At 38.2% G+C, this 22,576-nt stretch overlaps 1 protein-coding gene across 1 annotated transcript in view; it reads left to right on the top strand.

Moving 5' to 3' along the window:
* Nucleotides 1–22,576, top strand: part of ANO4 (anoctamin 4) — a gene marked incomplete at its 5' end in the record, with an annotated part of 110,110 nt that overhangs the window by 28,126 nt on the left and 59,408 nt on the right. The window contains 3 exons of the mRNA XM_010160756.1: nt 13,531–13,631; nt 16,399–16,443; nt 19,960–20,091. Coding sequence (XP_010159058.1) covers nt 13,531–13,631; nt 16,399–16,443; nt 19,960–20,091 — 278 coding nt within the window. The remainder of the gene's footprint in view (nt 1–13,530; nt 13,632–16,398; nt 16,444–19,959; nt 20,092–22,576) is intronic.

The raw sequence follows: 22,576 nt of genomic DNA, 5'->3' as shown, positions 1-22,576 counted from the left end.
TACTTCCTGTGACCACAGGAAAGTAAAATTAGATCAACAGCCTGGGACATGGTGCCAGGTGCACAATTTGGTTCAGATCTCATCAGGATATATATGGAAGTGAATGAATTGCTGGCATGTACATATCCCATGTTCAGAGGTTTTCACTGTCAGATCCTAAAAATTTGTAGTGGGAGCATGAATTGTGTTTTAGGTTTTCTCAAATCCTGAGCATCTGTATTCTCAAAAAAGTGCTTATGCACCTCTCTAAATGTCTGACGGACATTCTCCCTAACTCTGTCAGTAAAGCCCTGGAGCACTGTCAACAAGCTATTACCAGTAACCAAAACCACCTGTTCGTTTCATTGTGTTACTCTTGAGTACCTAGCTTCTTGGAAATTTAATTGTTTTAAGTTAGGCATATGTCTTTAAGAAAGGGAAGATATATTTCTAATGCCCTTCACCACTTAATTCTGCTCCTGAAGCCTATAGAAACTGAAGATCTCAGAAATTAGTTTTAAATGATAATATATTCCACAGTGAAGTGCAGCATACAAATACTGTTTAAAATATCCTAAAACTATCTCTGAAGAAATTGGATGCTTTGGGAAAGCTTACACTTTAAATATAATTTTTGCCAGAATCATCTTTAAATTTTTATCAAATAACTTGTTATTTCATTATTGATTTCAGTATGCTGAGAGCAAATAAAGGTGGGTGGGGGGCTGGATGATGGGTTTAGTTTTTTCAGAGTCAGGAAACATCTCTTCATGGTTGTCTTCTTGACAAAGATTATTAGAGTAACATCCACATGGGAGCATGATATAAGGCTTCCACTTTTACCCCAGACTAGGCACTGTCAGCCCCCTCTATGATCCTTACAGCCCCCCATCCTAAAGCCTGGAAATCCTAAGCTGGTGTTAGGTGGGATCTGTGGACCCATGTTAGTTGCATGTGTTGCCTTTGAGGTGTTGCTACACCTTGGTCTTTAAATATTCACCTGAGGCTAGTATAAATGCCAAAAAAGGTTAATGTGCCAGCAACTCTTATTTTAGCAAAAGATAAGGTACCAGAACTGAAGAAGAAAATATGGCAAACAACACTTCTATCTCATAGGTAACACTTAAAGCTCTCCCTGCTTGAGCCACTGGCTCAGCCAAACTGGGGAAACTCAGGAATGCTTCTGTCTTGCTTATCCTGCTCCAAGTCTCCTGGAACTGATGATCTGTGGAACATTTTGAAATTGCTTCTTTAACCCTACTTTTTCCCCATGGGTGATCCCACCATCCTCTTTTTAGACATCAACACATCTCCTATAGATTCTGTCGTCTAGCAGGACTCCCAGGGAATTATGCCAAATATACCCATGATATTGTTCTTTTTTGTTTTGATCTCCCTTTGGCAAGAAAAATTAAAAGAAAATTCCAATGTAATCCCTAATTATTAATTCAGTCCTAACAACACTGTTGGGCTTCACAGTTTCTTGTAGCAGCCAGGTGTAATGTGTAGTTGTGCTAAGCACAGGACCACTCTTCCAGATCCTTTAAAAAGGAAGTGACACTGTTATTTGCTCTCTGAATTGCCCCATTTTCTTTTTCTAGTACTTGCTTTGTACTGTGCTTATTTTTCCTACTGTATTGTCTCTTAGGATGAAATACTCTATTTCCTAGATCTTGTATTATCATATCTTCCAGGGCAGAGTGAATGTGAGCTGTGCCAAATAAGAGGTTTGATTTCATAACATTTTACAACTACTTGATTTTCTTGCAAATCATAATAGAGGAGACTATGGGGGTCTCAAGAGGCTAGGAGTCCCTTCCACAGCTCCAAGGGTAGGCCAACTACATACTGCCAATTGTTTTTCCAACCTTCTCCTAAATGCCAGAAGCCTCCCTTGCCAGACCACTCTGTTTCAGTATTGTTCATCTTGATTGTCTTTTAATGTATCTGACCTGAATCTTCCTTGCCTCAATTTAATCCTGTTATTTCTTGCCTGATTCAAAGGAAACATGGAGAGCAGTTCATTCCTTTCCTATTCACAATTATGTTACTGGTTTTTATAATGTTACTGTGTTATCTGCTTAGCGTTTCATTCAGTGTTTTTGAATCACCCCAGATCTTCAATTTTTAATTCTAGGTAAATTTGCTCAAAGCCCTTGATCATTCTTATTGTCTTCCTCTGATCTTTCTTTAATTCATGTATGTATTTCTTACCAAGGCTGGACTTTACCTCCTGCAGAAGAGCTGTGCAAAATAAAGGATCAGTGAATTTAAGTCCTATATGCACTCAATTTGGTATTTTTTTCATCTTCATGTACCTAACCCTACCCTGGGTTCTGTTGCTAACTTCTTTTCTTGATCCGAACAGTGACGCTTTTTGGGTTCGTATTTCCTGCATTCACCTTTCAGCGTACTCACTGTCTGTTTTCTGTGCTATGACAGTGTTTTTCAGACCCAGAGTGTCATATGAAAGAAGCCCTTTCCTTAAGCACAGAGCATGATTCTTTCCCCTTTTTTTCTTTGCTTTTCATTACACATTAATAAATTTAACATGCTGAGAGAAGTTCATCACCTCAGGCACTTGGTGACATTTCCAACATTAGACTTATATTTTCTTGTCAGTGTTGCTGTCACTGCAGTTTCCACCAACCATGTGCAGTGGTGATTGCTCAGTTGTTATCTAGCTCTCTTTCTCTATTAGTATTTTGATATTTTTTTGTTAACCTTTCATGTTTTAAAGGGGAGGAGAGGGCATCTGTGTTAGACGGGCCCTTCACTTAAATGCTGTCAGAAACAAAAATATTTTAAAACTTTCAATTTGCTCCCATTTTGTGCTTAAATACCATCTGGGAAAATTGGTAGCCTGTGGAATTTTATATATAGTTATTTTATACAAGTTTCCTCCAGTTCAGATGTTAAGATGGCCTCCTTTTACTTCCTAAAGTTGAAGTCTGAAAAAATAGATATCTGTAATTTGTTTTTTCTATACTACATTTCTTGGACAGGCTAGGTGTTACGTTTAAAATATTTGACAGGAACTACAGCCTGCAATGTATGAACAATTGTAATTCCCTAAGTGGCAGTTTGAGAAAGTGCTCTGCAATCTGGATAATTTGTTCCCATTACCTAGTGATGTAACACTAATGGTATTTCCCTCCATTTAAATAAAATCTTTAGTATTCATTGGGCCCAAATTGTTTTGTTTTTAAGCAAAATCCTTTCAACAAAATGATTGAATTATTAGCTATGGAGTCCTTGATCTATGAGCCATGTTGATATTTTTTTTTTCAAAAATTATCTAGTGGAATTATAATTTTCCTGTCAGAAAATCTTAACAGAAGAAAAGTCTGTAACAGTGTATCTACAAGGCATTAACAATACTGGGATAATTAAGTGAAGTGAGATTGTTATCTTTTCATTTTCATGTTGTGCTTTTACACTTCCCCATATAAGAGAATGAAACTAATTGCTGTAAGTATACTAGTTCCAGAGGTACAATAGGTGAGAATTTCAATTCTACCCCAAAGTTTTACACTGAAAAAAAAGTAGCTGAATAGTACTACAGAGCTAAAAACTACTTCAGTAATTTCTGTTTCACCTTTGGACTGTGAATTCTCACCTGCAGCTCTGAGGCACAGCCTCTCTATGGAAAGTGGGCAAAATAAAAAATCTAGAAATGTTTATGCGTAGTTTTATTTCTGTCAATAGATAACAAAGGTGTTGGCACTTACCTAAGATGAACAATCTGCCATTTGCTACCTGTGGACTTCTTAAAAAGAAAAATTTTTCTTCATCTCTCAAGAAAGATAATATTGTCTATTAAGTAAAGATCTTCATTATAGCAGTTTCCATGGTGCAGGTGAATTTGGAGAGGGGGATTCTTTGCTGGGATATGTGTTACTTGTGGCCTTAGTTTCAAAGCATCATAGAGATCTCAAATCTCAATGTTATTTAGGAAACAAATTTAGGACTAGTACCATCACTTTGCATCATATGCAATCAGATCAAAACTAATGTTACCTCATGTGATACTGATGTCCTTCAAGCAAAAAACTTGCTTGTTTTCTGCAACTCCTCCACTGAATCTTCATGTAAGAGCTCTGAACTAGGAGATCAAATCATCTTTGTCCTCTATCACGTTTATCTGAACCGTTAAAATATTGAGCTCCATCTGGTGCTGCTTTGCTCTTCTGTGTCATATGGGAGGTGTTTTCATCCAGCACCTTATGCCAATAGGCACATTGGGAAAGGCAATAACTGATGAGTACTGGTGCTCGTGTTTAGGTGTCTGCCTTGCCAGTACATTGTGCCATGTACGGACATTGCTTTATCACAACAAATTACAACAGTCCAAAGCAAAATCGTAATTTGCCCTTGTCATATATTGACCTTGTTTCACTTAAAGTATGTCTAGCAAATGAGGGGATTTGTAGAGATGCACAAAGGATCCAGTGTTCTCCCTTCTTTGTTTAGAGATATGATGTAGTTCAATTTCATCTTATGTCCAGATTTACTTTCTAATTATGCTACCTTTGCTTAAGAAACTTTTTTTACTTCTGTTTCTGATATGTATTTTTTTAACATCAGATGGTGTAATTATATACACAAGTCAAATTACTTTGAGCTTAGCTGAGCAGAGAGAGATGAAAAATCATGTAGACCATTAGTCTAGTGCAGAGAGGAAATTCCTGTAACGGTTCTTTTAATGATCAACCTGTGACCTGGTGAAGCCAGCACATTAATATGGATTTTCCTTTATCTCTTGTTGTTTTGCATATTTATTTTTTCTTGTGGGATGTCTTAGTCTGCATATGGTTTAGGATTTAGAAAAACATAAATCTACCTAATCAAATTAATCTGAATTATGAGCTAAGCATTGGTAATCAAGCCTATTCTCACAATCATATTTTGCTTTGGAAAGCACTTGCTTTTCATGTAGTAATGGTGTGGTATCTGGAGAGATGGCTGCTCTACCATATGCTTTGTCACATTTCAAAGACAACTTTACTTGTCTAATTGTCGTTTAAATCCTTTTAATGCACCAGATCCCTGGAATACCCTTAGTAAGCCTACAGTGTGAAGTTGGTCAGAAATTCACTCTGGCCATCTTAGTAGAGGAATATAACAACTATTTGTGTAATGGAGAACAGGAAAGGGTAAATGGCTCACTCCATGTTTTTATCTTCACATGAGCCAGGCAGAAGAGTGTTGCAGGACTGAGTTGAACAACGTGAAATGAATTCTCAGAAGATGGCTCCTCAAACTCTTTTCAATTCTGACAATCCTATCAGTAAGACAAATAAAGCATAGAAAAATGAGATGTGGCAGTAAGATAAATAAAGCACAGAAAACTGAGATGTGAGTAGAGGGAACAGGCATTTGAACTGCCCAGACCATCTGAGTTTATGGGGAACTATAACTGGTAGACTTTTGAGTGATTCCCGTTCTTCACACGCATTTTCATTTAACTGGGTCTTGCATTTTCTTTGGTGCCTTTCCTTTCCTGGAACATGAGGACCTGCATTAAGTCTGAGAAGGTGCTGTCAGAGTGGTCTGCTGTGCCTTTCCCTTCCCTGCAGAGCAGGGGTACATATGTGCAGAGACCTGGAGACCTGCCCCAAGTGTGGCCAAGTGACTTAGCAGGTGTTGCAGTCACATCACAGGGGGGTAGCACCTGACCTGATCAGCCATGCTAACATGGATGTGCACTAACCCCACTACTCCCTCTACAGCCAGGACTCATCTCTGCCTGTACTTCCTCACGTTGTGGATATGTATCTGACTTGAAGAACTCAGGGCTTTATCGTGCCATGTGGACTGAATTAAAGCCTCACTCCTGATAGTGTCATTAGGAATAGGCTCTTCCTCAGCTGTGGTCTTGTAGAGTTCTCTGGTGTCCCTCTTCAGAAAGAATTTTGCATTACGCTGTCAAATACAGAGGTACACAGACTATAACAGAGCACTACAGGATAGTTCACCGTACCCTGGAGAGTGTTGACACTGAAGAGACTTTGGAGTCTAGGTTGATAGTTGGATAAGCATTTCTTGTCTTCCTTGATTGTCTGAGCTGAGAAACAAGACTCTGAAGAGGTAGTTTAACAACCAAACAGCCTCATCTTGCCAGAGCATAGGTGTGTGCTCGGTTCCTGGGCTGCTGCAAACACTTCTGCATCCACATGGGAGGTCAGCGATGGCCTTTCTGTTCAAAGATGCTGCTGTGCCTAGAGAGGTTGAGGTGTCCATCCAGATGCTCAAGACACCACAAACCGTTCTAATTCTCCCTGTTTTGAGCAGGGATTTGGACTAGACGACCTCTGGATGTCCCTTCCAACCTCTGTTATTCTATGACGCTGTGATAAGCACCTTGTTCAGTTCCCCTAGGTTATTTGTATGCAAAAGATATAATAAGCCTGCCTGCACATTTTGTGTGTTTGATTGATCATTAACTTTGTGAAATTAACTGTTGGACAAAAAATAAACTGCTTTTTTCTTTGCCAAAACAATGTTTCTCCAATAAGCCTTTAAAAGCAAACATGAATATTTAACAGACAATTCATTAAATGTAAGTATTTTCTACTTCAAAAAATTATTAATGAGACATAAATCTGTACTGTAAAATATAGTTTTCATATTTTACACTTGGGATAAATCACAAAAGAAGCTGCCTGATAAACTGTAGTTCAATCGTATGATGTGTTTTTAACGGCCTGTGATGTCAGAAGTAAAATATTGTAAGAGACTTAATGTGAAACAATATATTCATAAGTAGAAATACATTATTCTGCTCAGAGGTTTTAGCTATCTGTGTTTTTAAATCTGCAAATAATTTTCACATGTTTATAGTAATTTTCTAGTACAAACAAATTGAAAGATGCATCATATCTGTCAGATGAAAATCCATATGATTTGCTATTTTGCCACAGAAATCTTTAGCCAGATGGGTCAAACCTGTATTCATTCTGCATTTGCTAATGGGATTGTCAAGAAATGTTTTATTGTTGCCCCATACTCAGATCAACCTCTTCCATTAAGACAGTCATGCTAGAGGTACTTCTAACCCTTTTCTCAAGGAAATGGAGGTGAAGTCAGATGACACTGTTTCCATGGTAGATTTACTACATCTAAGTTACCTTACTGTGAGATCCATCCTGTGGATTCAGATGACATTAGTTAGAATTAAAGACATCCTTCCTTATGTTTCTCATCTCAAAGGAATCTTTATCTCCCTATTGCAGGTTGTAAGCTCATCATTACACAGTAAATGAGCAATGAAATAGTATTTGCATTTTACTTCTACTCAAGTAACCTACCCGTTCTTTAAGTTGCCCTCCCACTCACACATTTTTTGTCTATGTGAAAGGACATCTGCAAACATTTCCCCTTGTTACTAACTCTTTTCTATTCCAGCACTGAGATCCTGTCAACGGCTGCCAGAAATTAAGCACTGTAACAATGACACCTGCTCTGAGCTGGATTAGATGACACATAGCCTGAATGCTGGCAATAGGCAGCCACCTGCCTGCATTACTAACTCCACTAGAGCTGAACTTCTGGAAGTACTTTGCAAAGTAAAAATAATGCTTTTCCCCATCATCAAATTTTGTAATGAGATTTCATATAAAAATAACTTTAAATTGTAATCATGTGACTCTGTCTTCTTAGATCAAGTTATTCTGTATTTTAAATGTCAGTGTCCTCTTATGTCAAAGCTGTTTTATTATCAACTTTCTACTAGTTAGGGGTTTCATTTTTTTTTTACTCTTATTTATATCCTTACTGCTTTGCCCCACAGTTTCTTGTAAGTCAAAACTTCCCCTTTTTCACTAAACTTGTACTTCAATTGAAAGTACACATTTGAAATATATTGGTGCTATTATTTACTAGATTCCTCTGATCCAAGAACGTGGAGGTTAATGTCGCTGAGTATGTAATAACTTCTCTGAATCTGGACAAGTATTGACAGTATTGAAGTAATTGCCCAGTGGTAATGTATGCGCTTTTGAAAAGTATTGGCAGCATATTACTGCTGGCTTTCCAGTTCTGTGGAAATTTACATTTACTTTGGTTTTGCAGAGGAGGGATGCTTTAATCAGCTAAAATTTTGCTAGGTTTTGGTTTTCTGTTTAATTCACTCCACATGGCAAATCAATCTGTGCTGTTAACATAACAGAGTAATTCTCAAAACCTGTGGAACCTGTAGCAGTTTACTACTCTGTACTCAGGTGTCATATGGAGCTTGGTTACAGAGAGGATTATTACCAGCAGAAGGATGTTGATTTTTCCCTCGTTTTCTGGCTTTTCCTGCATTATGGTCCTAACAGAAATAAACCATGTTTGCCAAGAGCTAAATAACTGTTCCCATTCTGGGTTTTTAACCTGCCTTGCAGGGTCTTGCTGAAGTAGGCAAGGTTTAATTCTGGTTGCTGGATCCATTTCAAAATCTTATTTATCGCCTTTTATGAGGAAGGCTTTAAAAAGTGAGGGGACCTCCAGTCTTGAGTATTTTTCTCTTAATGATGATAGGGAAAACACTTCAATGTTAAATCCTGATTTCTTTTCCCTATTGATGTGCATACATAAATAAGAGAAATGGTTTTTTGTAGTTGCTAGCTTAGTAGCTTCAACGTAAATCAACAATTACACTACTCAATTGGAGACACTCATTTCATTCTTCAAAGTTATATGCTGGGAATCTCTTGAAATGGTTTTTTGTAGTTGCTAGCTTAGTAGCTTCAACGTAAATCAACAATTACACTACTCAATTGGAGACACTCATTTCATTCTTCTTCAAAGTTATATGTTGTGAATCTCTTTTCTCAACTTGCTTAACTCTTGGACTCAAGAAATGCTTATATTAAGGTGAGGCCTACAGTTGTTTTGGTCTTAAAATGACTTGATATTATTGATAATGAACCAAAAAAAAACCACCTTTGTTGGAGGAGAATGTTCAAGAGGGTATTTAAGAAAAGATGGTAATCTCCAGCCTCGATACTGGAAGACAGCCTGCAAATACAGCAAAATGTGGGCTTTTCAGGAGACGTTCAGCATCAGCATAACTTTCTTTCCATACAGACTAACAATAACTCCACAATGAGCAGAGTCAGGTCAATAGTGAACATATATATTTAAATCTCACCATCAAAAGGAGTTAGAATGCCTGCAGGAGTACATGTGAGCTCAGTAGCCAAGACTTAAATTAAACAGAAGTTAAGAGCACTATGTGTCATCTTTCAGAAGGATAATAAGAATCTGCCCTTTCCAAGTTTTCCTTGGCCTAGCTGATGACTTTAACTCACCAAAGCAGATGTTTATGCTTTTGGAGTTACATGAATGTCCCCTTCCTTAGTCTTTTCCACTCCTTGCCTGGTGATATTGGAGAAGAATATAGAATTTTTTTTTTTAGACATATGTGTGGTTGACACTGTGGTTATATATAGGGTCTATATAAACTTAGTGGTAAAAGAGAAAGGTAGTCTTGCCAGAAGGGCAAATCTATAATATGTGCACTTATGGTACTGCCTGTATTGTAGGATTGGTGGCAATGATATGGTATTGAAGTGCTTTGTCAGTGAAGCCAGGAAATTTGGGATTTTGTGAATATCTCTGTTACAGAAATATGGGCTATAGAACTTTATGATTTTTCAAATACTGATAAAATATTTCCAGGAATTATGTAATATGATTTCCAGCTGTAGAAGGTGGGTGAGGAGAGGAAAGAAGGAGGGAAAAATTACAGGTTGTGAAAAAAATAGTAGGTTAATGTCACTGAACACTGAAAGTCGTTGTATGTTGACTCTTGCCTAAACTCTGGTGATCTGAGTTCTACCATGCCAACCTGTTTTAAAGATCAGAGTTCAATTAAAATCAATATAACTTGCAGGTGCTTCTCAATTGGAGTAATAATCTTAAAATGATCTTGTAAGAAACAAATTATTTTATAATGAATGCCATCTTTACAATGAACACTTTGTTTTTTCATGATTTTTCATTACTAGAAACTCATAGTTTTCAACAAACATTTATCTGGAGAAGAGTACAGTTCTTCCATAGAAAATATTATTTTCTTCAGCCAATTTCAGTAACTGGGCTGTCCAGAGCCTGTGAAATCTCTGCCTGTGGACATATTCAGGGCTCAATGGGACAAGCCTCTGAGCAACCTGATCTAAGTTGGCTCATTAGCTAGAAAGTTAACCTGGATGACCCCTAGAGGTGCATTTCAATCAGATTAGTCTGTGATTCTCTGATTCTGGTAAGTCTCTTGTCACACTGGGTTTTCACTGCTCTAAAGACCAGCAAGAATATTATTACTGACCAGATGTAAATCTGTTTTGCTATGGATATTTCCCCTCAAGGAATCAGTTTGAAACAACTTATTTGAATGTTGGTGGCCTGGCAATTATCATATGGATAACTCTATAGGTTAGTGCCACAGGTCAATTCCAAACACTTACTCCATATTTGTTTGTGAAGTTGTTTATCTCATAGTCTGTCCCCTTAATTCTTCTTTCTTTCGTCATCATCTAGACATCACTTTCTAGCAGATTGTTTATGTAAATAGTCCTCTTTATTTACATTTCCAAGGGGAGCAGTGTTACATTGATTTTTTTTGTTTGTTCCTTTAATGTGAAATTGAATTTTCTTCTCCAAACCGTTTAATGACCCAAGCATCAGAAGTCAATTACAACAGAAGAATGCTCCTCTCCCCTCCATGAAATATGTAGAAGCTGAAGGGTGGTGTGTCGAAATACTACTCTAACAAAGAGAGTTTAAGGGATGCCATTCATTAATTATTTTTGTAGCTAAGATGGTGCTCTTGATTTTTCTTTTTTCAGGTATTTTGATTAGCTATTTTCTCCTTAGATTAAGTGAATATGACATTCCGTTGAATTACTCCTCCACCTCATTTATTATTCTCTTTCCAATCTTGTTTTTTTCAGGCTTTCTTACTGTGTTCCTTTCCAAACGCTTAATATGAGCAAACCCAAGAGGAATGGATTTCCATAATAATAATTTAGAATTATTATCTCTTTCTTCTGAAAATAACTGAACCTCCCAAACATAATTTGGTTGGATCTTCTGTTGGCAAAGCTGATAAAATAACATTACAAGATACTGACTAAAAATACTCTCTGAACATCTGTATTGTGATAACTATACAGAAGTTTTTTGTGTTTCTGTGAGAAAACATGCAACATGTAAGAAATCAAATTTAGGTGAAGGTAGTGTCCACTTGTGAAACAGCATCTCCACAAGTCATGTAACTGTGGCTGCAATATCTAAAAGGACTTAAAGTATAATGTGCTGGAAAATGCCTAAAAGCTTCCTGTTTTACAGCCATCACTACATCTACAGGCTGTTTTTAATAAATTTCCTCCATTTCTCAAATTTTACTGGTGTGTCAGGACCATAGTTTCTTTTGGTGTATTGGGCTTATCAAACAATTCTTCTGAGTTTTGATGGGTTTTGGTGTTCTGTGGATTTTTGGTTTTGTTTTTTTAAATACAAGCTGTTTATGACAAAATTGCCAGTCCAGTGCCAACTTAACCTCATCTTTGACAGAGTAGTTTGCAGTAAATTTTTAGAGTAGCAGAACTTTTTCTTGGTTTTGTGATAGCTACTTGCTAAGTCTCATGAGAAAATAAAAGATAATTTGTGAAATGTACCTATAAAGAAAAACATCATTAGAGGCCTGATTTAGAATCTATAAAAGTCAATGGAAAGAGTACAACTGAATTCATTGTCTGTGAAGCAAGTCTCTTGGGGGCATTTTGTTGCTGTTCTATCATTTCAAGTGGAAATATTTTTCAGAAAGTCATCAGTGAAATAATAGCAATGTTGGTTTGGTTTTTTTCTGCAGTTTTGGGTATCAGGAAGTCAGTTGTTCTATTATTTGCTAAATCTATTTTTTTCACGCAGCCAAAGAGTATTTTGGGTACAAATACTTCTGTGTCCAATTTTGAGGATTTCAATGTTCTATTTTTTCACAAATGTTATCTCTGTTTTGACTGGGTTGGGGTTTTTTCTTCCTTTTTAGTTGTTTGTTTTTATTTTTTTTGTCCTCTGCTGAAGAAAACCATATATATATATATATACACACACATATCTCTTAACTGTTGTAACTTTCATTCCAGTCACTTCACAAACTAGTAATAAAATTCTAGCTACTCTAAGGACATGAACATGCTATAGCAGTTTCAATAATTTCAGCATCTATCAGGGTAGTGGAGGAAAGAATCAAATAGGTATCAAAAGGATAAATGTCAGCCTTCCACCCATACAATTACTGTAGCTTCTAAATAAACAACACTAGATTTAAGAACTCCCAGTAAACTGTGTTAACCCAAAATTAATGTCAGAAACATCAAATATAGTACAATGTCTAAAAATCTAGGAAATCCATCCCTAAAGCCAACTATCAACTTTCTTCCCTGGTTTTCTCAGGCTTCACGCTTTCCTTTTCTCACACCCTGTACACCTTTACCCAGTCCCTGGGTATTCCATGAACTCGGACTGTAATAGTTGTCTCTGGTCATGTCATCCATTCAGTTGTCTAAAGCTGTATTGTATGCAATTTTATGAGAATTTCATTGATTTTCATCAGAATACAAACAAATCATCTTGCGGTATTAACATGGCTTTCTGTGTTCTCAGGTCAGCTTCAGCCAACGCTGCTGTAGCTTTCCTGTAAAGCACTGTTTCTCCTCCTGAGTGCAAACAGAGCTAAATTTCCCTCCTTCTCTTTACTGCATATTTTCTTTGCCAGACAGCCTTCTGTTAGGGAACAACTGTTATGGTGCACATACCCTACATAAAGCTCTCTTAACACTATATACAACCCATAGAAAAGAAGATGGTAGCACTGCAAGGAGGTCTTGCTGGCATAGTCATGGTCCTCGACCCTCCTGGGCAACAAATCTGTACAATATTATGCTGTGCGAATTGTCAGATATCGTTTTTCCCTGTGGCTTTAGTTCTGATACTCAGCATTCATGTGGCCAGGAGGGAAGAGGGAAGCTGGAGGCCATGGGCCAGTAGCTGGAACTTTATTATTTGTTTGTGTGGACCAGCAGTGATAAGACCACACTGGCATACAAACTTTTTCTTGATTGTTAGATGTGGCTCCACACATCTGCACTTCTGTGTGAGTGCAGAAAACCAGGTCAGTTGGGAGAATCAAATCCTGACTTGCCATTTTAGTTTTAGCTGAAGTTCAGGACCAAGTTCCAGTCCCAGATTTACACATCAAACTTATTCCCACCCCACACTTAGATAACCCACAACTTTATGTCTGCCTCCCCACTGTGTCCTCTTTTCCACGTGAAGGAAACACATATGCAGGCCAGAAGGGAGTCACAGCATGGCTTTCAGAAAACAAGAAGGAAAAATGAGTTGACAAAATACTGATAGACCTACATATGCTCAAGGAAGAATCAGAAAGTGGCAGGGGTGACACAAAACTAGAAAAATACTTATTGACCACTGACCATAGTTTCTCTCTTTTTTTTATTTGAAAAAGTAAACCCCGGTGGCTGTTTTATTTTTCTTTTGCAGTCATCCCTAACAAACAGTGACATCATCTTTGTGAAGTTGCATGCCCCTTGGGAGGTCCTGGGCAAATATGCTGAACTAATGAATGTAAGAATGCCTTTCAGGTAGGTGTAGTTATATTGTCTCCACCTCCAAAGTCACGCTATACTGTAAAGCTAATATAATAACACCAAGATGCACATGGAAAAACTCTTCCATAAGATACCACACATCTTTAGACAATATAAATTGGGTACCTTAGATACCATCTTTATTGCTGTTTCTTGTTAATGCCTGCAATTTCAGTACAATAGTGGTTTGAAATTAAGGTGAGCTGTAGCAGTGCAGCTGTTTTCATGGGGTGTTCTATCCTTAGGCCCTTTAACCCCTTCAATGCTGGAGCCCCCTGCATACTTGTGCGCTGCTGTTTTTTAAATGGACATTTCATTGAAATCAATGGGAGGTCAAGAAGATCCAGGTACGTAAGGCAGCACAGAAGGTGCATGTCTATTGGACGTATCTGGTATGTTCAGCACCCGTAAATTGCTTGCATAGTGTGTAACTATGGACATACAGATTATAAATAAGTATCACATCTAATAGGAGAACAATCCAGAACTATAAATGCTTTCTTGTGTGGAGAAAATAAAGAGCTTATATGATGCTGATAACCAAATTCATTCCATATTGCCATTCAGATTATTTTTATAATTTATTTAATATTATTTGCATGTTGGGTTATGAAACTTTCTGTGTAAAATACTGATTTTACTCTGCTGGTTATCAGAACTGTTAAAATAACATAAAGACTTCCACTGAAACTGACTAAAACACATGAACCACGAGGTTTTGATTCTTTTTTTCGATTAGCAGAGTTTATAGATGCATAACTCCATTGATTTTAATGGAATTACTCCTGAGCAAGAAAAGGATCAGACACAGAATATGTAACTAGTGAGTTGGTGTCCTTGGTAGGATTTTTTCTGTCCCGTTTTTGAAATCTGTCTCTCACCAGATAGCAAGCAGATGCCATACAGATTATATAGAAAACATCAAAAATGCTAAAGGCTTCTTGATCTGCTTCAGGACTATGGCTTCATTCTTTCCACATCCACAGAGAGAGTATTATTACAGTATTGGTAAGAGGAAACCATGGTGATCTCCAAAGGTCTGCTGGGTAGGCTCTTTAAATTTTATTTTAGGAGCAGCAGTACAGTTTACCATTTAAAAACAAGGACCAGCATTTTACAAAATATTCACTAGTCTAGGTTGCCTGTTTCCAGGTGCCCTTGTCTAACCCTTTGTTCTAAAGGCTGCTGATTGCTTTACAGCTCCTGATATTTTAGGTTGGAATTGTTCAAGGTCCACGCAGCAGTGAATAATATCCTTGCTGTGTCAAAGCAGTAGATATTCAATATTTGAAGCAAAATCAAGAAGTGGATGACATCCTCAGAAACTCTTAGCTTTGACCTTTCTTGCTGCTCCTAAGTAGAGCAAGATAAATAACGTTGTCTTGCTGAGGAGTTGGCCAACGTGAAATTATTTTGAAAATTTCACTTCACCAGCACAATATGGACATGGATAACAAAAATAATGTCAAAATGTTATGTTATTTGAATTCTAAGTCCTTAAAATTTACCTGGAATACTAACCATTTTTTTTTCCTATCATTTATAAAGCGTTGATGCTGTCTTATTTTAGAAAGACATCAGTCATCAGCCCATGATTTTATCTTCCCTGCTGTGCTGGCTTCCAAGGCACTAACAGCATTCCTCCAGTAAACTTAATACACAAGAATATTCAGAATACATGTGCTGTGAGCCCTTCATTTTCCAGAAGTGGTACTGTTCAGCAGTACACAATGGAACTTCTCAGAATACACAAACTACCTTGATTTAGCAATGACCTTCAGTGGGTGATAAAGTCAGCCTCTGGAGGAGAAAACCAGAGTTCAGGCAGGCACCCAAATCTTCCAGTACGGAGTATCAGTCCCAAACCCACACCTAAATGCCCCCAGACTATCTTAACTCTCATGAAGATGCAATCTCTCTGCTGAAGGCGATAGGTCAGATCCTGACAGCTGTGGTGTTATAGGCACATGTGAGGATCGCAAGAGCTGCCAGCAGCAGAGTGGGACAGAAGGTGGACTCCCTGTTCTGGATCTCTACAGGATGGTTAGGGGGTCACTCTGCCTGGTAGGGGTTGTTGGGAAGCAGGCAGAGTGTGTGGTCAGCATGTGTCTGCTCGTGCACCCTTGTCTGCTCACTTGTTCCACGTGTGCACTCCCGCACAACTTACTGCCTTGACCACAAACACCGGCTATGCTTGTCTGAGGGGCAGAGGGAGAAGCTGCATACTTTGTAGGGGCGGCGATGCCAAGCACATGCTTATTTTTTTGTGTAGCCTATATTCTGTTCAAGAAGTGTCACCCCAACAGCAAGCACTGGTCCCAGGTTGTACTGCATGTGGTATGGCATCTTGCAGCACCAGGTACCACCTTCCTGGCTTTTTTAAGTGATTCCCCCTTGTGTTTCGCCAAATGCAGCTTTAATAATTCACTAACGGATGCAAGATAATTTATTCATATTTGTATCAGCCCTATAGAATTCCCACAACATTTTATGGACTTCTTTGAAACAGAAACATCTTTGGGTCCCCGTCTTTCGCACATAACAAAAAAGAAGACAATGGAAAAATTATGACCTTTTTGCAATTCAAATGCCACCAGAGTCTGTGTGGCTTCCTGTGACAGTTCTGTTAATCTCTCTTTTAGTCTTTTCCTCCACCTCTTACAGGCTTCTGTCTTCAATCTCCTTTCCTTCCTTGCTAGTTCATACTGTAACTGACGATGGGTTTTCTTCTCGACTGGCTTCATTTTTGCTGTTCTTCCAGGAGAAAAATCTATTACCTGCACCGCCGATACAAGTTCATGAATAAGTGAGTACAATTCTTATGCCAGTACAGTTTATGTTCATTAGGATGTGATAACAAAAATAATGGCTAAGGTCAGGATGGAAGGAAAAGTTTATTAGCTGTGTTTGTAGGAAGGGTGGAGGGAGTGGTTACACGCTGGGACATCTGCAAAAACAAATACAGAAGTTGCATTTTTAAGGCATGTGCAATGCAAAAGAGGCAATTTTATCATTGTTGCCTTTTTTAGGAATAAGGAAACATTTTTCAGTTGATGGGGTCTTTTAAAGAAGAGTGTGTTTGTGCAAACACTTTCTCTTTCTTTTCATGTAGCTCATTATGGAGTTTCTTGGGGTTAAAATACCACAGTTACAGCTCATTTTTTTTTTCCTTTCCATGCACCTTACTTACTTGTAATAGCTATGGCATTATTTATTTATTGCTTCCTCTGTGGGGTTTCTTAGTAGTTTTTTGGTAGATAGGAAGGCAATGAGCCAGTTTCATCTCTGTTGTAACGTTATTGATCTTGAGAGATGACTATTTTTCAACAATCGTTGAAGTGCTTTCACTCAATTATTAAACATCTTTAAGATTGTTTCATGTTTCATGTTTGACTTAATGCAATGAAAAACTTCCAATGCTGCAATTTGCATTTTCTTTTTGATACCTTGGACAATTAAATGGAAATGTCTCCAAAAAGCCTAAAATATATACAGGCTTGGCAAAGACCAGATTGTATGTTGACATTTAATGCCACAGTGCTGTTGACGCAGTTTTCAAGAGTGTAGTACTTGATTTACTGTGCCACTCTGAAGTCAGTGGAAATATTCCCATGAACCTCTAAGAGAGAAGAACTAATTTGAAAAAAATCTGCATTTTGGAGTAAACAGCTGTATCACTTTGCAGATAATGTCAGTAGATGAACATCCACAGCAAAGTAAATCACGTATTACCACTCTGCTGTATATTAAAAAGCATTTTGCATATTGAATTCCATCACAGTGTGGTGGTGATTTGAGAGTTCCTGGCATTGATCTGACATCATAACATTTGTTTCTTTATTAGTAAGCACCAAATGGGCTCTTGTGGAATTAAGGCATTTTACCTAGTCTCTATAGGCTAATAGACTCACACAATTCTTCTAAAGCTTGTTGATACTCCCCTGCTTTCCCTCCCCACAGTACGATAAATACTATAGTGGCCGTTAACTTTGGAACTTTTCTTGATTTTAATTAAGACATGGCTGCTTTCACTAAAACAATAGATAGGAAGGAGTATATGAAAATTCTGAGATTTATATGTGGTGTATGAAATTTTGCTTTATGTTCATTTTCTTATGAGTCAGGGTGCAATTGGAATTCAGTATGGGAAAGAGGTATGATCTTTTTCTGGTATTTTAGTTCCTGAGTGATGAGAACACTTGAGTAGATTCAATTTTTATGTTCTGGCCTATAAATAACTTCCTGAGGTGGAAAAGCTCTAAATGAATAGTCCCAGTGGGAAAAAAGAAAACGTATTCAACTTTATTTTCATTTATGTGAAATTCAGATATACAGCTTCAATAAAAATATCTTTCCTCTACCCCTAGTTCAGTGAAGATTACAAGTAACTAAAGCCTTTGTCCGTTTTCTGAGCTAAGCTAAAAATTAGGTTGGCATTCAGGCAAAATTTATTTAATGTATCTTCAGAAAGAGGATACTAAGTAAAGACTAAACTTGGAGAGCAGGGACAGGATTGAAGTGGAAGAGACTGTTTTTAAGACATTGAGTGAATTGAGAGAAGGAGTTCTTGCCTTATGAGGCTAACAAGTGTCTTCACAGAAGGAACGTAAGAAGGATATTTTTATCAGATCTTCCACTTTTCATCTTCCGTTGTGGCTAACTCTACAGTGCCTCATCACTCCACGCACTCTGTTGTTCTTGTGTAGGTTGTTCTGCTTTCCAAGCACTGTTCCCTTATTCAGGTGAATATAGCTTCTCCATAGGGAAAGTGAGACATGGGTTAGCCTTGAAGAAGGGATAAAACAAAGTAGATTAACACTGTGTGTCTGTGTTTGCTAACACCAACACCACTTTCAGCTTTTTTTTGAGAGAAATGCTCCTGTAGAGCATGGGCTGATGACTGATAGCACTGCTGGAGTGGCCTGGAGGCAACAGAGTTTGGCCATTTTTTTTTCAAGGAGCTAACTAGGCTTTTTTCCATAGGGATGGCTTTGCTGTGCTGTATATTCTGGGCCTTGCAGAAAGGCTTTGAAACCTTTTCAGACCTGTTTGCCAGCAGGCTCACTGAGCATGCCAAGAATCTGAGCCTTGGGAATGGCAAACCAGTCAAATTCTGGGTACACACAGTGAGAAGCCAACATGAATAATGCATTGCTCTTAAGTGGGGAAAGCGCTCTATGCCTACATGTGCATGAGTGGTGTGATAAACCTGCTGCAATGCTATCTCATATGTGCATATTGACTTGCAGGACAAATGGGAAAGGATTGCAGAATAGCAAGGATGTTAATAGCTTAGAGACTGTGGTTAACAAATAAGCATGGAATAGGATATGTAGAAAACCCTTTTGCCTGATTCCTCTTCCCCTTTCCACACCTAAGCCTGCCAAATATACAGTAATGTAGGGATCGTGGCCATTACAGAGGAAAAAACGAGGCCAAGAGAGAGGGAATTCCCCTCTAGAGAACTTAATTTTCCCTTGTCATTCCTATCAGTGTCTACACAGACTAGCTCAAGGCTGTCAGACTGAATGCTGCAACTAGAGAGTTACAGTTGGTCAGGCCCTTTACGGTCTGGGAATCTGACCTTGCCTGCACTTGGGCACAGACCTGTGCAACTATCTCCTCCTGTGTGCTGAACTGCTAGGCCAGTGCAAACACTGCCCAGGAAGAGTTCATGATTAATTGATTAATTTAGTATCAGTCTTATATAATCACAGAATGGTTTAGGTTGGGAGGGACCTTAAAGATCATCTAGTTACGTTATATTTACATATGCATTCCAGTTCTTCTGAACATGGCTGATAGGAAATTTGCTCCCCTGCTATTCCAAGAATGGGAATACACAAATGGTACCAAACCAAGTAGAGCTAATCTGGTTACGGTTTTGAATCATAGAATAGTTTGGGTTGGAAGGGACCTTAAAGATCATCTGGTTCCAACTCCCCTGCCACGGGTAGGGACACATGAAGTGTGCCCATGTTTAATAATTAGCATTAGCTTTTTTAGCCAAGATAAAAATACCTGATGGGACAAGGTTGACTATTCCAGGGAATATTATATGTATTTTAAATGAAAGTATATAATAATTTCTTGCTATTTTCCCAGACACTCAGCTGCCTGGGTATGGACTGCCCTCCCTCAGAGTGACTGTGCAGAGCTCACAGCACTTGCTGCGGTCTGTCTTTAAAAAGTCAAACACATTGCTTATTTTCCAGTTGTAAATATTTATTTGCCTAGTTTGCCAGCATGTGTTCTTTGTAAGTGCTCTGTAATGTAATGAAAGAACACTATCTCAAATGCTTGCACTTTTCTTGTACTGCAGGATCGAGAAACAAATAAGCAGGTTTCGAGGATGGCTACCTAGAAAGCCAATGAAACTGGACAAGGAGACACTGCCAGATCTGGAGGAGAATGACTGCTATACTGCTCCGTTCAGCCAACAAAGGATCCATCAGTGAGTATTTTATTGTATCTTTATTAGAAAATTAAAAATTTTTCTTCTAGATTCATTTTGGAAAAAAATTAACTTCTTTGTCTTAAGGACTAGTGCTTTCAAATTAGTCCTTTGTCCCAAAAAGGGAGAGAGAGAGAGCCCTGAGAAAGCATAAAGGCTGTCTACTTTTCTAATAATTAAAGGTCCAGGTCAAAGCTAAAAGAAATCAATGCAAGAATTCCTTTTGAATAACTGGAATTTCAATTAAGTCCCTAAAGTAGTCAAATGGCTAATTGTCTCTTGGGTCATGACTTCAGTTATTCTTAGTTTCTTAAAGGTGTGATTAAAACTTATTTTGCAGCATTATGTCTTTAGCAGAACCAAAATTAATACTTCTAACACCATTGGTTGAAATAAACTAATACTGCATTTCATTCCTAGTTACAACTGTAGAACAAACAGTACTCCAAAGAAAACAGAATGAATTTATGTATATATTTTTCTGTCTTTTACTTTCATAGATGCAAAACTTCTTGAAAAATGCCAGTGTTAAGACCTATCAGTGACACTTGTCCAAGCATACCAATGACACCAGTGTTGCACCAATGTCACTACAGAAATCATTTGATTACTACAAGTCTATTCACTTGCAGAATGCAAAACAGAAAAAGCCCCACATGACTTTCAGATCCCATGTTGAATATCAGGGCTGTCAAATTTTGGAGAAAGAGGGTGGCTTATGAGTATTTACAGTGTTTGTGATGCTGGAAACAATCACTGAATACCTTAGAACAAAATCGCAAAGAATAGACAGCACTGACTAGGGTAGTAACAGAAGGCAGAGAATGAATTTACAGGCAGCTAAAGGTCTAAAAATCTGAAATTTATGCAGGGAGAAGCCATGTTGAGGTAATGCTCATAAAAGACACACTTCTATCAATTTTTCAGTTTTTCAGCATTTGGATTTGTTAGCTGCAACAAGAATGAATAAAATGTACCTCCTCTGCAACAAGTAGTGTGTTTCCAAATACAGCAGAAGAAAGAAAACTGGGTGCAAATCTCCAGGGAAATGTCAGTAGAAATCAGCTACTAGCACCAGTCAGCACCACCATCCGCTACATGTCTGTGCCCTGAATAGACATCAGGTTCAGACTACAGAGTCTTCTGATAGTTGAGCAAAAGGATGGGTCAGTTATTGTGCCCTACAACAGGAAGATTAGGTGCGAATTAGTTCAATATTAGACCAATGATAATAAAAAATGAAGAAATTAGGATGTCTGGGTTGATCATTTTATTAATAGCAATATTAACTATTAACTTCACTTAAAATTACAGCACATAAGAGAATTTTTTTTTTTTGTGGCTGGAAGGAGAAATACAATATATGAAGCAGAATATTTTTTTCATTCTTCTGCGTTGCTCATGTTTGTGTTGGTAAACTGGCAGGGGGGGTTTATTAAATACTCGTTAGTTTCGTTAACATTCCCACTGTTGTCTGGCACTTCTTTTATACCACTGCAGACTTTGAAGCTTTACTCCCAGCAGGCCTGACATTTTCTGGTTTGCTTTCTGTGTAGTTTTCCTTTCCTTTTGTGATGGGGCTGATAAAATGCTGGATGAGTTGCCTCCATCTCCCAAAAGGTGCTGGCTCTGACAGGATTCTTGTGTTCCCATCATGCTTCAGCCTCTTGGCTGTGTCTGTCTTATTCTACTTCACTGGAATTTTTAAATATAATGACTTGTTCAATATTCATCTAGTGAGTTGCATAGAAACGTTTGAATAGTTCCAAGAATTTTAGGGTATGTTGATAAGCAGAAAATTTCAGGAATGTTTTTAGTATATGATTTTAATCTTTGACTGTGGAGTTCAAGTCTCAAATAATTGGAAATGTAGAGGTAAAAAGAATGATTTTATTAGTATCAGTTAACAGTCAAGAAGTGTATTATGTTGGGGTTCACTTAGTTTATAGAAATTGCTGCTTCCTTTGTGCAAATTGCTGCTGCTTCCAAGATATACATAAACATTCTGTTGAAAAACCTGTATATAATGAGCCGGTAGTAAAGCTGCCTGCCTATCCCCAAGCATGGTGAAAGGATGAACATATTTACATCTTCTTTAGTGACATGGGTGATGGCATCGAGTGCACCCTCAGCAAGTTTGCTGATGACACCAAGCTGTGTGGCGAGGTTGACATGCTGGAGGGAAGGGATGCCATCCAGAGGGACCTGGACAGGCTGGAGAGGTGGGCCACTGCCAACCTCATGGAGTTCAACAAGGCCAAGTGCAAGGTCCTGGGCCGGGGTCAGGGCAATCCCAAAGACAAGGACAGGCTGGGTGGAGAGTGGATAGAGAGCAGCCCTGAGGAGAAAGACTTGGGGGTACTGGTGGGCAAAAAAACTTGACATGAGTCAGCAGTGTGTGCTGGCAACCCAGAAAGCCAGCTGTATCCTGGGCTGTATCAGGAGAAGTGTGGCCAGCGGGTTGAGGGGGGGGGTTTCTGCCCCC

The sequence above is a fragment of the Eurypyga helias genome, unplaced genomic scaffold (assembly GCF_000690775.1).
Source record: "Eurypyga helias isolate BGI_N326 unplaced genomic scaffold, ASM69077v1 scaffold410, whole genome shotgun sequence".
NCBI classification, from domain to species: Eukaryota; Metazoa; Chordata; class Aves; order Eurypygiformes; family Eurypygidae; genus Eurypyga; species Eurypyga helias.
This window is presented reverse-complemented; position numbering and strand designations above follow the sequence as displayed.